The sequence below is a fragment of the Vanellus vanellus genome (genome assembly GCF_965231255.1).
Source record: "Vanellus vanellus genome assembly, chromosome: 6".
Lineage (NCBI taxonomy): Eukaryota > Metazoa > Chordata > Aves > Charadriiformes > Charadriidae > Vanellus > Vanellus vanellus.
The window spans coordinates 61,689,193-61,706,735 of NC_138911.1; the positions used below are offsets into that span (position 1 = coordinate 61,689,193).

The 17,543-nt window shown below is 38.2% G+C and overlaps 1 protein-coding gene across 1 annotated transcript in view; it reads right to left on the reverse strand.

The window, feature by feature from the left end:
* Positions 1-1,648: 1,648 nt before the first annotated feature.
* The window catches only part of WDR25 (WD repeat domain 25), a 66,317-nt gene continuing 50,422 nt past the window's right edge, over positions 1,649-17,543 (reverse strand). The window contains exons 5-7 of the mRNA XM_082484768.1: positions 5,803-5,973; positions 2,528-2,668; positions 1,649-2,148 (exon numbers count right to left, since the gene is read on the reverse strand). Coding sequence (XP_082340894.1) covers positions 1,927-2,148; positions 2,528-2,668; positions 5,803-5,973 — 534 coding nt within the window. The 3' untranslated portion in view covers positions 1,649-1,926. The remainder of the gene's footprint in view (positions 2,149-2,527; positions 2,669-5,802; positions 5,974-17,543) is intronic.

The following is a 17,543-nucleotide window of genomic DNA, read 5'->3' on the forward strand; positions in this document are numbered from 1 at the left end:
CAGAGCCACTCTCTCAGAAAATGCCACGCAGCTGTGATTCGCCTGCCCAACGGTAGGCAACTACTACTTCACTTTCAGCTGAACTCCTCCTGACATTTATGAAGAGCCCACAGCTTGAATTAAGAGTAACTCATCAAATCACTGAACCGGTTGCCATTTAAAGGGTCCTGCTGGCTTGTATGCTAGAGGGACAGTCAAGAGAAGTGCCAAACTCAGGCTGCTGTCAAACAGCTAAGTGCTGAACATGGAAGCAAGGAATTAAGAAAAAAAAAAAAGTTACTCCCACTATGTTGCATGGCTCGCTAAAGCTTAATGCCCTGTGTTAAAACCCATCATAACTGTGATTAAGACGATTAAAACAACGCAGCCACAATATCTTGGTCCGGACTACTTCAAACAATATAACTGTGGATCGGCGGTCTTGGTACAGCCTTATTTCTTACTACAAGCTATAAGGAATGCAGACTACAAACCAATGGAGTACATTTTGCTCATTACTTAATTAAAATCTGCCGTTTGCAAGACTGTTCTGAAAATTTTTCTCTGAAAAAGCTGTTTTAACTGAGTATGTGAAAAATGGAGAAAAAAACCCTTGTATTTGTGCCAATAAGAAAAAAACCACAAGAATAAAAAGATGTTCCATGCACAAGTTGCTGTTATACGTTCTGGATTCCATGACAGAGGCAATTTACTCAACACAATTATCCTCTGAGTGTTATAATACCTTTAAATACTAATCAGACCAAGCACAAGCCAAGCTTATAGCACCCACTGCAAGGCTGCACATATATGGAGTCAAGGCTGGGAATACATATGGATTATGGGATGCATAGACATATTTTTTTCAGTCATACATATATGTATACACACACACACGATAAAACGGATAACAATTTCTAGAATCAAACAATACAAGTGCAAATTTAACACACATTTACAAGAAATCTATACATATGTAAATACACACTTATGGCCTAATTAATTTTCTGTTTGCTTAAGAACAGCCCAGGTCCTGTCTGAATGTCAAAGAATATCCCCTGCACTGAATAACATGATGACAATTTTCTGTGTATAAGTGACTTCAAGAGGTATGGAGAAACGCATGTGTGTTCACAATAAATTAGGGTAGCATATTAATTGGTTTCCCCCCAAACATCAATTCCATTATAGTCTTGAGTACTAACTCATCAAGAATAACAGGAGTAAAACAGTGAAATACAGACACCATGTACAAAAAAAAAAAGTTTATTTTTTCATTAAAAATATTTACACGTAGTTTTGCTTTGTTTATGTACATATGTCATAAAGGCAGGTTTAAAACCCAAGTTTAAGCATTGAAACATCAAGAACACAAATTTACTGACTTAAAAATTAGCTTCAAGGCACACCTTTCCCTGGAACTCTCAGAAGGCATTTTGCAATAAGCTTAGCTGGTAACAGCTACCCATTTCCAAAAGCAGCAGTCCCACCTGCCCTGCGATCCTCCCCCTTCTTGCGTGTAGAAGCCGTTGTGCCTTGAACTACACTATTGCCTGTCTAACCCTTCAGTGACCAGGTCAGGGAGCTAAACTAGTGAAAAGCGGGTTTAAGAAAGCTGCAATGAAAAGCTACATAAAACGAGCAATATTTTTCTGCAAGTTTAGCTACGAAACCCAGGGTGGGGCTAGATGAGCACCAGAAGATTGACACAAAAGGGGCAGAAATTTGTCACCAGGGCCGAGGGAGAGAGTAAGACCTTCTTTGCTCAGCAGCTAACCACAAGACCATCGTAACTGCATTACGAAAGCATACACTTAAACGTCATAGAAGAAAAGACAACAGTCTCTCCTGCTTACAACACAACAAAATTTCACATTGCATACCATGGTTTATTCCCTATGCCTTTGACAGACTAACAGCAGACATCCCGAAAAGTAACTCTGCTTGTTATTGCCAGATCTTGATTTCTCCAGCCCAATCACATGTTGCAAGGAGTGATGGCAAGACTGGGTGAAATATTGCACTCACACAAGCTTCTTTATGTGCAGACAAAGTGCGAATAATCCTAGCAGTATGATAGTTGTAGAAAAACACTTTGCCATCTGAACTTCCTGTCACCAAAAGTGTTCCATCTGGAGAAAATTCACAGCCCACTGCAAATCCTTCCACCTGTGAAAATCAATAACAGTGTAACTCCTGATGCTGATTAGAAAACTTCATTGTGATATACCGAAAAAGAACATGGTACAAAAAAAAAAATGTATCTTTAAATAAATATACACTAAGGACTTCTCCAGGTGTTTATCAAGACACAGCTATAACAAACTTATTTAATCAAGCTATTAAGTATTCATAAAGTCTTCTAATAACTATTTTCTTCAGAGTGCATGTGATTCAAAATAGACTGGCACACAGGAAAGCAAATGAAGCCACTTAACGTCTGTCACTAATTTATAATCAAACACTATTACATATTAAAAAGCACAGGTACTTTGCTGTCTATCTTCCTTCTAGACTTGGATACTAGCTTCCCGGTGAAGAAGAATACCTTGTGTCCTTCGTATCTTTTCTTTTTGTTGATTCGGTAAGGTCGCTGGGCAGAAAACAAAGCCATGTAGTTCCCGTTCGTCTGAGCAACAAACACAGACTCTTTTGGGTGCAGAGTCAGACTTGGGCAAGTGTAACGCTCCTGAAAACAATTTTAAAGAAAGTTTTGTTGTACGAAACAAAATATTTGTTCAAATAAATCGGCTTATGTTTTGACATATTTGAACGACCATAAAAGGCAAGGTATACATAAGTCATCTCTATAGTATACATTATATAAAGATACTTATTACGATGTACTGAAAGACTTGCACCAATACAAATATCAAATCAAATCTCTATCCTGATTTCCTAGATACTGACCAAAATCCCATCTACCTCTGAACCATGGTCATACTGCAAAACAACTCCAGAAAGGTGACTACTACCTGATGGTACTCAATCATCTTCTTCCTGCCCAAGGAAAACTGAAGTTTGAATGTGAAAGTGAATCCTCTTTTCCCATATCCCTTCCTCCATAGCCATACTATGACTTCCGTGCTACTTGTACACTTCTCAAATCCTCCGTTCTCTCAGGTCTCGCCACACTGACAGGAATAGAAATCACCCCATTTAAATGGTTACCTTTCCCCTCCTGACTTGTATAAAAAAGAAAAAAAAAGGGAGGGGGGGATCGTTATTAGCCTACTATGTCGGAAGTTACTTATGACAGGGATTTGCCATGTAGACTGCTGCTGGCTATATAAATATCTGCAAAAGTTAACACTCGGCTTTACACTAGTGTTCCTATTTAAGACTGAATTAAGATTACTTTCAAAACTCGGCACAGTGACAGCATCAGAAATCAAATGCTTTTGCAAGCTTCCCATCAGGTACAAATGCTTTTTAGTTTCAGCCTAACCCAAAGACACAGTGCTGAATTTTGATGCCAGGAATACAAATTAAGAGAGCTTCGGCTGTAGGATGTGTCTGCATGTGAGGGTTACCAGGCTGTCAGTGACCACTGGACACCATGGGCTATGTGGTGGAGTGGGAAGAACATCAGTCTGGTTTTGTTACGTGGTTTGGAAACGATGAACTGGGAAGGAAGTTCTGGGTATTGTAAGGTATGGGGCACAGAAACCAAAACAGGGTTCGGCAGTGTGCCCCGCGGCAGAGCACTGCATGCTTACGGGGAGAAACTAGGTCTAACAGCAAGGGATCAGAAAGCGCAATGCTATCCGCAGAAGCACTGTGCTGTTATGCTGGGTATACTGTAGTAACGGGTTATTCTGGAGCTCTTAAATTTTCTTTTGGTTCAACAAGACCAAGCGCCAGGTCCTGCATTTGGGTCACAACACCCCATGTAGCGTTACAGGCCTGGGGAAAAGTGGCCAGAAAACTGCCTGGCAGAAAAGGACCTGAGGGTCCTTTCCTGAATATAAGCCAGCAGTGTGCCCAGGTGTCCAAGGCAGCCAGTAGCATCCTGGTGTGTATCAGAAATAGCAGGACCAAGGAAGTGACCATCCCCCTGTACTTGGCCGTGGTGAGGCCATACCTTGAATACTGTGTTCAGTTTTGGGCCCCTCACTACAGGAGGGACATTGAGGTGCTGGAACAAGTGCAGAGGAGAGCAATGAAGCTGGTGAGGGGTCTGGAGCACAAGCCTCATGATGACCAGCTGAGTGAACTGGGGTTTTTTAGCCTGGAGAAAAGGAGGCTGAGGGGAGACCTTATTGCTCTCTACAACTACCTGCAAGGAGATTGTAGTGAGGTGGGGGTTGGTCTCTTTTCCCAAGTAAGGAGAGACAAGACAGGAGGAAACAGCCTCATGTTGCACTAGGATTGGATATTAGGAAAAATTTCTTCACTGAAAGGGTTATCAAACGTTGGAACAGGCTGCCCAGGGAAGTGGTTGAGTCACCATCCCTGGAGGCATTTAAATGATGGTAGACATAGTGCTGAGGAACACGGTTTAGTAGTAACTTGGCAGTACTATGTTACTGGTTGTGCTTGATGATCTTAAAGGTCTCTCCCAACCATAACGATTCTATGATTCGCTAATGCAGACAAACAATAGATCAGGTCCTGCTGGGATCTAATCTGTTTGGAGACCTCAGGGGTTCTCTCCCACCTTGAAGGGTTCAGAGGCGAAATTCCGAAAAGTGAAGCAGAGTTTCCAAAATCACCACCAAGTTTTGTTTATTCATAATTCAGAAAAGGGGGAAAACAGTCCATTTCAGAAATACTATAAGTCGTGAGAAGGTAGGCTGTGAGGTTTTGTTTGTTTGTTTCACAATGCATAATGAGAAAAAAGTTGTTTGTTTTTTACTGCTTGATACTGAACCTGACTGGTCTGTACTTTATATATCCACAGCTTTTGTCTTTTTTTTTTTTTTCTCCTATTGCCTATCCAAGATGTGGATAGATCCAATATTGGACAAAGACATAACTCTGGAAATTAAACATGAAACAATCCCATGAGATCATCAAGTACATGTCCTTGTCGGTAGGGAACTGTTCATTTCAGCCAAAAAGCATCTATATACAATCCAATCATATTATATTACATAGGATATTAGACTTGGGTTTTCAAAAAACACCCAGGGAGTTGGAATTATCTATTAACTTCCTTGGTAATCTCCTTTGAAGCTGTCAGCCTTTCTAGACAATTTAGTCCATTAAATATCTTGCCTGGATAGATTACTGAGAGAAATACTGCACCTGCACTGATAAAAGTAAATTTTGCCTCTGTGATTATGCTGTACTAAATATCTATATGCATGTACCAGGTTGCTATTACTATGCAAATATTAAACTCAATTTGTCAATAGTCCTCATTGCAGCTGATGAAAAAGTGTGAGAAAAGAAATGTAGCACTATAGCAACTACTGCCATGCACCACCGGCAAGCTAGAATGGCACTGCAGTGGCCTACAGCTCAGATGTCAGTGAATGAGCACCGAAATGTAAATATTTTTAACATAAGGAGACCTATCAGTCTTCAAGGTCATTTTTTAAGACTAAGTAAGCGCTTTTAAAATATAATAATAAAGCCAGCCTTCACCTTACATTGAGAGCATTTTATACATCACACAATGATCTTAGAGAAAATCAAAAGTTTTGGGTTTTATTTTGTGGGGTTTGTTTGGTTTTGTTTGGGTTTTTTTTGTTGTTTGTGGTTTTTTTTGTTGGTTTTTTGTTGTTGTTTTTGTTTTTTTTTTTTTTTTTTTTTTACAACATTGACAAGCATGAAATACTAAATCATGACCCAAACAATACTAGGTATTAATCTTACATGAAAAATCTGATTGGAGATTTTTGCAGCACTTTGGAAGTCCCATGCAATAATGGTACGATCAGCTGAGTCCCGGCTTACTGCATCTGTGCTTGTAAGAAATTCTCTTCCTTCAGGGAGAAAAAGTATATCCAGTGTCTGTTGTACTGCAGCCTTGTACACTCTTACCACCTAATAGACAAAAAAGCTTGTTATTTTTTGACAGGTTAGAAGAACACAATAACCTATGTTTTCTCTTTGTGTTAATAACTACCTCCAACAAATTATATATTATTTTAAAATGTGAAAAGGTAACTAATTTTTAAATGTTGAAGTACTAATGTATTAAACAGCTTGTTAATATATGTAAAGAGTCCACACAGGAAAAACAAGTGACTTAAAAGAAAGCATCAATTTGTAGAGTTTATATATTCTATTTATATATACATAAGACTCTGTTACAAATTCCCATTGAATTAGATCCGAAAAGACCTTTAGACAACACAATGTTGTGGAGTTGGGTCTACACAAACTCCCTTCTATTTTATGAACTCAGAGCACTCTGAGGATCTCCTTCCTCCTTCCAGAAAACTTTGGAAGTGTAAGTTTTTGGTCTTTTTGTTCTCAAATCTTCAGCTAGTTATAGAGCCAGGGAAAGGAAAGTAATTAGGTTAGTGGGAATTTGGGACTTAAAGGTATGAAAAGGACATGGCAGGAAGTGAATATTCTTGTTGATCATTCTCAACTTAATTATAAATCACTGTTTATGACTGGAGATGAGTAAATTTCATGATTCAAGGCTCTCCCAGTCCCACGCTGCGTGTGTCATTGCTTAATTTGCAAGCGGTGAGACCCCGCTGTCAGGACCGTACAGCAAGGGAGTGAAGCTTGCACGCTCAGTCAGAAACCGCCTATGAAGCCAACGCGGACACACACAGCAGAAGGGTGCCCCATTCCCCCTGCAGAAGACACCTCAATCCCATTAAGGACTCATTCTGACACTCTCTCCCAAATGAAGAACCCCAAGCAGAGTTTGCTCTTTTAAAGTGCTGCCAGAGAGTGAGGGACGGAGGTGACAGGAGCATTGCCATCAAACAGTTCAGTGCTTTAAGGACACAGCCAGGATCCTGCCTTTGTCTCCAGGGATTCAATCCTACACCTCCCACCTCATCTGCCTACTGACCATCCTGGCAAGAGGCGGTCTCTGCTGCTTCTGCTGAAACAGAAGGGTTTTTTTCTGCCACTCTGCTGAAAGCACAGGGCAGCAGGGAAAGAAAGAATCATCAGTACTTCAAAGCAGGTCCGGGCTCAAGAGTAAATAATGTGTCTCATCCACTAGTTTCCAACATGTAATTAATGCATATGAATAATCTCTAAAGAAGTTTGTGATGTAAAAGGAAATACTAAAGTTCCCAGATCTTCTTCCCAAATCAAACACACCAGAGTTCCCAAATCTAGATCCTCTTTCAGGACTTATACCAAAGTGGGTTGGATTCATGCAGAAATGCGTCCTCAGCTACAGGATTCTGAATATTTTAACAGCCTGTGAGTTGGATCTTAAAAGTAAGAGAGATTTTGAACTATTCTAAGGAATATATGAATAATTTGAATTTCCTTTTTTCCACCTTTCTTCATGAAATTCTGTATCTATGTTGTCTACTTTGAATTTTGCAAATCAATACCTTTGCTTTCTTTTCCTCTGATTTGCCTCCAGTGAAGAGAAACTTCAAGGCAAGTGGCCAGATCAAAGCAACCCATCTCTCTGAATATGGTGATCCTTAAAACTAGGACACTTGAAGACTCCTAGTTATTAATATCGAAACCTCTCTCTCCATGATAGCAAACACATAGCAGCCTGCCCTTCCAACAAGGTGTCCAGAGGTTAGTTCTTCTTCTAACCTCACCTGAAATACCAACTAAGCAGCAGAGAGAGTGCTTGAAGTATTATACTGAACCAGTTCCCAACTTCGTGAGGCATTTCAGTGCCCGTCTTGTACCCCTAACACAGTACATGACCACTAAGTTCAGGGCCTAGAGCTTTTACGGCTACTGTAAGCACATACTTTTTTTTTTTTTTTTAATCATTTTACTGGATTATACCTCCGTTTTATACTTTAACCAATAAAAAAATAATTTCGAATATCAAACACAACATGAGAACTTCTTGATTTCTTGCCTCAAGCTCAAAAATCTATGCCTGTTTGGAAACGATCAGAAGTAGCTGATCCTGCTTTAGGGTAGAGATATACCAGATGATCTCCTGAGGTCCCTTCCAGCTCTGCTTCCTGTGATCTCAGTGTGTAGAAGGACGGCAGCAGCAGCTGCTCCCATTGATTCTCACAAGCTCTGCGAAACGTACAGTTTAGAAACACGATGTTTGCATTCAGCGAAGAACCTCAGTCATGCAAGCACCCTCCACACCCTGTAAGAACATCAACAAGATGCAAACCTGCAGACTCAAAAAACTGGCACACTTTTCAGCAATCTGCCAGCAGTTTTAAGACAGTGAAGATACAAACGCGTTACTTGCTCTAGTCAGATTTTTCAGCCTAGGAATCTGCATAATATACAAAGCAATTAAACTTTGTAAAGCCAAAAGTGATATTTGCATATTTATAGCCTCTGCTTTGTCTATGGAGAAATCACCATGCATAGCTATTTCCTCACAGAGTTATAAAAGGAAGCCCATAGTTCATTAGTAAAGTAGAAAATTAAGCTATTTTGTAGGAAAAAAAACCCAACAACCAAAACCAACCCTAAAAAACCCCACAATATATACCTAATTTATAATAGCTGCCTGGAACGAGAAATGGAAAACCATACGGAAACTTGAGACCTGTAGGAACTGCAGGAGAACTGAAATAAAGTTAAATTGAGAGGAGGGGACACAAAAGGCTCTACCACCCCGACAGACTGAAGGAGGCAGCTACTTAGCAGCAGGCACCTTCACAGAAGTGACAAGTCCCAGACGGAGAGTCGGGAAGATCAGAGAGCGGAGAAGCACAAATGCGTAGAAACGGGGACAGAGAGGCAGCAATAAAGGCCATTTGCTGCTAGGAAATGAAGAAGAACAATATAGAGCGATAAAAGATAATAAATTCCCAAATGGTGACTCAAGGCAGTGATTCTGAAATATTGTCGTATTTTAAAAAGGAAACAAACTCAGATATACTCAGCTTCTAAAAAATCCTTGTGAAATGTATAGGTATGTATCCATACATATACCCTGTCCAGCACTGATAAGGGGTTAGGGTTTACATTTGGGACTTGTTTTTAACACAGTTTTGGAGCAACAGACATCTCTCAGTAAGGAAAAGAAGAGACTGTGAAGTTGGCAATGTGAATCTACTTTTAATTTTTGCTGAAATCTGTTGGGCTCTTACATAAACTGCCACTATCCATTTAAACATTTTTCACTGCTAATCATTAGACTTGTTTGTCTGTTATTTAATAGGATATCTAACCAAATTACCTGTGTATCTTAGCTCCGCAACAGGAAACTGTCTTTATAAGAATTAATACAAAAGACCATCTTCTATATGTTTGATACGCACCTCAGAAAAACTATGCTGCTTAATCTTCAAATCACATAGTAAGAACTGACTCAGAGAACAATAAATTAACACTTTGAATAGCAGCTGGGAACTTGATATACATAGTATTTAAATTCCCCTATAAAGATAGCTTTCAAAAATAACTAATTGCAACACCCCTGCTCAGAAAAGTACTCATAATTAAACCTGCTTTGTTCTACCTTAGACAATTAATTCATGACATGCCTGAGGAACTTGCTTAGGGAAAGCACCAGTTTCCCTACCCTGCTGGCTTTAGTTTGTTAATAACAGCTTTTGCTCTTTTTCTATTTGAAGATTTATCACCCATAAGCATTGGAAAACCACAGTCCACTTCTTCAATCTAAGCGTTTTCTGGACATAAAAGAAATAATTTCAAAGGAAGGTATAATCGTTTCTGGTGTCAACACAATCCAACATAATAATAAAGCTTCTCAACAAATAATAAAGAGTTCACCGCTGCAGGCATTTGACAAGAAAGGTAAATTAGGCAAATTAAATCAGTTTCAAACAGATTCTTACGGTTCTGGTGATCTGAAAAGCATGCTATGATGCGGAATTCAAGGTACGTCTTTCAGACGGACGTTATATAGTACTTCTCTGCAGAAAGCACACGCAATGCCTGGTATTTTGTTTGTCAAGAAAGCTCAAAGCCTCCACACAAGCAATTCAAAAGCCGCTGCTCGCCCCAGCTCTGTGCTGGTCACCTGTAACCAATGTGCAATGCACTTTCCTAAAATCCGCTCAAGCTTTATGCAAGCGATGAGAAAGAAAGGTGCTTTTATAGTCTTTGCCCTGAGCATAGGAGATAAGGTCTCAAAACAAATCTAATAGGACTACAGGCAATCTGGATGGTCACGGAAAAAATCCCTTTATCAGCCAGTGCCATGGTTGCCAACCTGTAAAATGGCCAGGTTTTTCTCTTCCACTTCTTCTCCTACCTTTTTGATTGAGTGCTTTGGCATGAACCTGCCTCTTGCTACTGGCATGTTGGGTAATTAATGCAATGGGGAACTGATTCAAGTTTCACCCATGAAACAGTTCTACACCTATATTAGTAATAAAAAGTGCATTTCAACTTAAAAGAAAGCTTATTTTGCACAAAAGAGAAGCATTTTTATCTACTGCAGTGCAAGCCATTTGTCTTGATCTATTATATAAGGTAAGGTGTTGAGGCAGATGACACCTATTTGCTTTTTAGCTACATGTTCACAACAAAGCCACAACCAAATGACAAATCCAATTTATGTCTCTGATCTCCATCTGAAAGCTATAATGGCAGTTTTAATCAAAACACTTGACAATATCATAGACAGGAAGATCAAGCATGCTACAGTTTTATGTTCTTTTAAAGTATTTTAACATGACTGGTGTATTTCTCTTTATGTTATTGAAAAAAATTATTCTGCTTTTCTATTTAAGTTTTTTCCTGTTTGTAACTGATCTTTTTTCAGATACAGCTCAGGATTATCGAGGGGTCCTGAGAATAACTAAAAGAAAAGGGACACTGATTAAAATGAGTAAGTGGTTGAGCTTAATCCAGTGTTGACTTATAAAACTTTAGGTATGAACAACGTACACACTTTTTTTTTAAAGTCAGTTTCAGATTGCTTGAGAAGGGACAAGAATCTTGTGATAGAAGTCATAAACCATTTATTAGAAAGAAAAAAATATTTTCCCATCAGATTTTTTGTTTAAAGTTATCTCCCCATCTCAAATAGGACAAAAGGGAAATCTGTACACAGAAAACAAACAAGGAACATTGAGATACAGAATGGCTTTTCTATGAGGAGCAATACTCAAGGACTCTTCAGTCCAGAAATGAAACTACCACAGGCATTTGAAAGAATTGGGAATGAAGTCCAAGCAGCACGGAGAACATGAATGGTTTCTTCCGTTATAAGAATTTAGACTCCACACTAGCAGAAGGCATCTTCAAAACACAGAGAGAGAGAGAGATGCTTCTTCACACAAGGCATATTTAAGTTGATTAATTCCTTACTACAGGATGTTGCAGGTGTAAAAAAAAAAAAAAAAAAAAAAAAAAAAAAAAAAAAATTCAAGAACAACCAACTCCACAGCGTGAAAACCCAATGAGAGCCATGAAAGACAAAGACGCTACCTTTGGTGCAGGAAGTCCCCAAACTGCAAGTTAGAAAGGCCTGTGTAACCATTGCTGGGAAGAGTGATAAAGAAGTTTGCTGTGCTTTCATACTCGTTTTCTTTAAGTGCATGCTGGTTGCTGTTGGGGGTCTGAAATTTGTCTAGAAATCGGCTGAAAACAGAACCACTATTCCCCAACAGCTTCTCATTCAAATGCTCAGGCAGCAGAAGGAGGCATGTTTTGTTCTTGGCCAATTTCAGTCTCTCCAGGAGCAATTACTCCCGGAGATATTTTATGCACAGACAGGTCTACGATTCTCATCTGCGATACCACCATGTGCGGTTTCCAAATAAACACAGCAGGACTGCTCACGTATGTGTTACAGCTACATAAGAAGTGCCTTCACACTTAGAAAGGACCGCTGAATGCTAATATTTAAAAACAAATGCCATTATGCAAGTACAACTGTACCCTCACCATATTTCTCTGAACTTTTTGTCCATAGATTCCGTAAGGATTTCTCTGATAGTGTCAGAAGAATAACTTTAGTTTTCCAAAGCGCTGAATAAATAATCTTATTTTAATTACATTGTTCTTCCTCATACCACCAGTACATGACAATGCATTGGCTGTTTCTATAGAAACCAGAAGTGCAAGTAGCTTCACCAATTTCTACAGCCTTTTTTCATATTTATATGCTATCCAGAGACAAATTCATTAGGTCTCCTAAATACATGCTACTTAAAATGACTGCATCTCATCTGAAAGAAATTGCAATAGAATGTTTCCAAGGAAACAAATGCATTGCACTTGCACTCTAAATATACTCATTTTTAACTGTGCTTTAATGACTTAGCCTTATTTCTTTATAAACTCAAGTATGGAGAAATAGCTCAACAACATACAGAGCATCTCTTTCATTTTTTCTTTTTAAGCATAAAGCTATAGATGACATTTGCAATTTTGTACCTAAACAATGTTCTATCCAGAATAATAAATCAAGATAGGAAAAAAACCAACCCTGTTACTTTGCCTTGGCCTCTGTTAATAACAAAAATTCTGCAGTGCATTTCTAGACTAATTTTAAAAGCTCAAAATGACTGCCTCTACCATTTTTCTAGTGAAATTGTTCAATAGCTTAAAATTCCTGGTTTTGAAATCGAGGTATTGTATGTAAAATGTAGATTTTAAGTTTTCCTTAAATTTTTCCTATTATTCCAACAGAATGACTTTGGAGTCAACTTTTTTGAAATCTTTCTCATGTCCTGACAAAACGGTTTTAAGCCCCAAAAGCTGGACCTTTGCATTCATTTCTACTCATCCCATTTCTGATAAGTCATTGCTATTTTTCCTGCATGGTATTCTAGTCTTTATTATTATTATTATTATTGATTGTGCTAGCACACTACTTTCTGTAACAAACATTTTTCAAAAATAAAATATTAAATGTTGTCTTCATTTGGAGCCATTCCTGCAGCACTTCACTAAATTCCTCCCAGTCAGTTTCTTTTTTTGAGATCTCCCCTCTTGTTAGTTTTCTCATTTTACAATACTTAGGTTAGTCTATGCTTTCTCCAACTTCTCTAATTGCTCTATCAAAGTCCCACAAAGAAATCATAGAGTGACATCAAGTAAGCTTCAAACAATCTACCTTTCCTTAACTCCTTATAGCTATTTTTTAAATCATTATTTCACTTGCTCCTGTATCTTTAAATAATCTTTCCTTCAATGTCTGTTCTATGGCTGTGTCAGGTCATACTACTGGGTCTCCACTGCTCAAGGCCCTTCCTCTCTTTAACGTAAGCAGTGGATTTGGATTTATGGAGGTCTAAGAACTTCAAGTATTGCTTAAAGATCGGAGCCACAGCCCTGTCACCTTCCACTCCAGATTACTGCGTGGTGCTTTGTCAGGACACGCTGTTCTGACAGCCACAACAGATAGCTCTTGGCAAAGCTCCAGTGGGCCTCAGTGGTTTATGAGACAGAACACATGAACATCAATAGACAAGACATCAAAACCAGAGTACATCCAACAGCTGAATAAATTATTCCTCTATTCTTAACAGAGTCCAAAAAATGTTAGAGATCTCCCTACCTTTAGAGTTCCTTGTATTTCTGTATGCACATGATAAAGAACCAGTTCCTGAATGCTTACAAAACATTAAAAGTTTCATCAAAGCAGAATGTAAATAAAAGGTAAAATATGCAAAATTCAGAAATAATTATAAGTATACATTTAGAAAATTTAAATTAATACATTCAGATGCAAGTTCTTGAGTGCTGTATGTCCTTTCAGCAGTTAATAGCATCCCTGCTTTACACTATGCAAACCTTGCTGACACGTGTAAATAAATCTTTTCAATTCAGTCTGAAAATTCATTCATGATATAAGGAACTTTATCTCCTTTGAAAGTATTATCAGTACAAGACAGTTACAGCTGTAGTCTTGTTCTGATATTACAACTGTGGAAGCTCAGAAATCCAAATTAAAAAGAAAAAAAAATTAGTTGTAGTCATATTTTCTTTTGTGAAGACAATAAAGTCCTCATTGCTGAGCTAAAGGAGACAAGTCCCAATACTTTGTTCTCTTTGGTATTTCAAGGAATATTAAAATTTCAGGTAGAATAAGTGGTTGGAACATACGTTGTCTCCTGTCTGAAAGCTAATGTAGATCAGCCAAAAGAGAGAGTGACTGTGTAATTCAACTGAACACCGTAAGAAATTCTTCCACAGCTTAGAGAAAGGAAATACTTCTAAAAATACATAACTACTTTAAGGTCTCAGTGTTATTGCACAATTCTTTTTACAGGGCATTTTACAGGGTTTTTTTAGGTTCAGCTCTGAGGTCCAAAGATCCCATGGGGGCTGTTCAATATGATGCTCTCTCCTCAAGTCAACACTGCAGAGATTTTTTTTTATTTTTTTTTTAAACATAGCAGCTCACTTCCAAGTTTTCTGGTCTTTTCATAAAGTCTCTATAAACATTCTCCAAACGTTTCATAAATTTAATCAATCTGTTATACAGCAATATAAGATCTCCAGAATAATCTCTTCGCCGGAGAGACAAAACTGGGTTTAACACAAACAGAAGGAAATACCACTGTAATAAATCTCTACATACTATTCAACTGCCTTTTTTTTTTTTTCAGGCTTTGATTACTTGTCCCTGTAATTTTGAGATGCCTGTATACTTTACATTTCACTGAGCAGTTAACAAGCTGTTCCAGCCATTCATTTCTCTGAAGTATATTGCTTAGCTTTATCTTGAAGATTAACTCCCATATTGTTCTTTCATTCTTTATCTTGCTCAATACCCAATGATGCATTTGAATTCATTTTGCCTATTTGCTCAACAGGGATAGCAATAAGTGTCTTTCAACATTCCTCCTCTTTTTTTTAAATCTGCCTTTCTGATCAATAGCCTACTGTACATTTCTTAATGTTTTAGCTGAAAGGCTGCCTCAAACCTATCTTCATACATTTTCTCTGGGACTTAGAAATCTATTTTTTATACCACATTTGATACATAAATTAATATTAGTAATTTATGCTCATAAATTTATGCTCCTGTTAAAAACTAGTTGCCCATCAAAATGAAAGCGAGATTTCAGAAGTACTAATTTGGATAAATACCACTATCAGCTATTCTATGTTATTTTCCATCACCAGAAAGCACTAATGTGGCACACTGGCATCAAACAGCCCATTTCAACCACTGCATATGCATGTGCATTTGGACAATATTTTTGTTATTACTCATTCTCTGTCCCCGTGATGCTTTGCTCTGTATATCCACCAAAAATTCCTTCGTTTCCCGATATCTATTTATCATTTTGCCTCACATAGTTAAATTTCAGATGTGCAAGCAGATAGCCCATTAAAGTACAGGATTACATCCCAACGAATGACCTCTGAAATTGGAATTACCAGTGAATGCTGATATTGAGTTTTCAATGTGCAATGAGTAACAAGATTCAAGCTCTTGGTTTAGGGTGCTCACTCTATTGACAAAATATGCTGCAAAGCCTGAAAAGGCTATCAGGAGTATGATGATGGGAACAAAAAGAATCATTAGTTCACCCACACATCATTCCAAGTTGAATGGCAGGTTAATACACTTGAAAAAACAGGCAAAACAGGAAAATCTTGCAATGAATTAGCATAAAAGCACTTGAAAGATATTAAGGTTGTTCGCATCAGAACTGAAACAAAGTGGCAAGAGACCTCAGACATCTATTTCAGTAAAGAGCAAATGGCACTTGTTAGAAAAGTATAAATGTCAAAATATCAGCCAGGACACTATCCAATCTGGAATACGGCCATAGCTGTGTCAGATGGAAGAGACTGAAAGCATGCTTGTTTTATCTTGTGAATAAAGGTAACAATATAAGCTGAAAGCAGGAACACTTGAAGAATCCATTGAAATCCCCCAAACTAGGGAGAGGCAGACATGAGATACTGATGACATTGATGATTCATGCCTAACCAACATACCATTCTATGGCTGAGAGTTTGAAATGTAACTACACTATTTTCAGTAATGATGCATAGGTGATACATACCATTCTGCAAGAAGACATAAGCAATCAAATCAGATTTCGGTATTTTTCCCATTTTCGCCACTCAGCTATAACCTTCCACTTTTACTCAGTATACACACACAGTTCCTCAAATTTTAAAACCAATACAAATGTAGGTGTCTAACAGTCTAGACCCATTACTGAGCTACAGCTACCTCAAATGGGGGGGATGTCAAAGGATAATAGAAACTCTCTCCCCCTTTTGTAAGTGTTTCAGAGTAAGAGACTAAACCACACTGCTGCTTTAGACAATCACAGTACATACAAAATTATGGTTCTCAAATGAGCAAGGGTGTCAAAAAAACAACAACAAAAAAAAAATGGATCAATATCTGTTACCAGGCTAAACCCAAGCCTTCCAATTTCTAAGGTGATTAGACACTGCTCGTTATTAAAATTAATATTCCTCACGTGCTACTTAATTGGCTAGTTTTCCAACTGATGAAGTTCTACATGAATATAATTGTTTCCTAATGAACAAAGCAGGCAACAGCTTCTAAAAACTTCCAGAGAGAACCCAGTACAGAATCTGTACAAAAGAAACAGGCTGGGGTTTTTGTTTTACCAAGCCTAAAACTTTTCCTATTTTACCCGTCAGAATACACATTCATTCACTTATTTATTCTCCTGGAAAGTAAACGATTTCCTTGTAATACGGTGGGGCGTTTTCCTTATCTCTTCATTAGCATCAGCTTACCAAAATAGAGTTACCACAATCTTTCTAAGCACTGGAGTGACCCGCAGGTACAGAGACAACCGCTGTGTGCATTTCTCACTGATCAACAGCTCTTTCAGGCAGGTTCCAAGGCTGGAGCTTCAGCATCGCAAAATGAGTGTATGGTTAGTCTTTGAGATAAAAACGCATTATTCTGCTCGTTGCATTTTTGCTGTATATAGCATCCTGGCTGCAGAACACACTGCCTTTTGAGAAATCACATCATAAGATGGGATCAAAGGATGTCACAGCATGCAGTGTTGCACGCAACAGCAACACTCTCAGTCAAAAAGAAAAAAATTCGTAAGGTAACAATCACGAGTACCCTCTACTCAGCAACACTATTAAAAGTAGACAGGGGATGGCCCAAGGAAAGACAAATACCCCATTGTAGCCATTTGAAAAAGGCACCATACCCAGACCAGTAAGCAAGGACGCAAAAAACCACAGTAGTAAAGCATAAAGACACAATAAAATACTGTTTGAATCTCATAAAGCTAATATACTTCCTAATTAGTAGAAAACATGAGGGCTGTTTTAGAGTGAATGTACAGTCAAATTAATAAAATGTTAAGTGTTCATGTGTCACTTCTACATAGACACAAACAGCTTTTACGGTGTCTGTTTGTCCTCTGGAAACGAATCATAGATGTTGTCACCTAAACTGTTCGCTACTGGCTCTGCATGCAGACACACATGCAGCTTATACATCATCCCCACCTACGCAAAGGTGATCTCAAACATAACTATTGTTTCTTATAACTGTGCAGTGGTAAAGTACTGAAAACTGC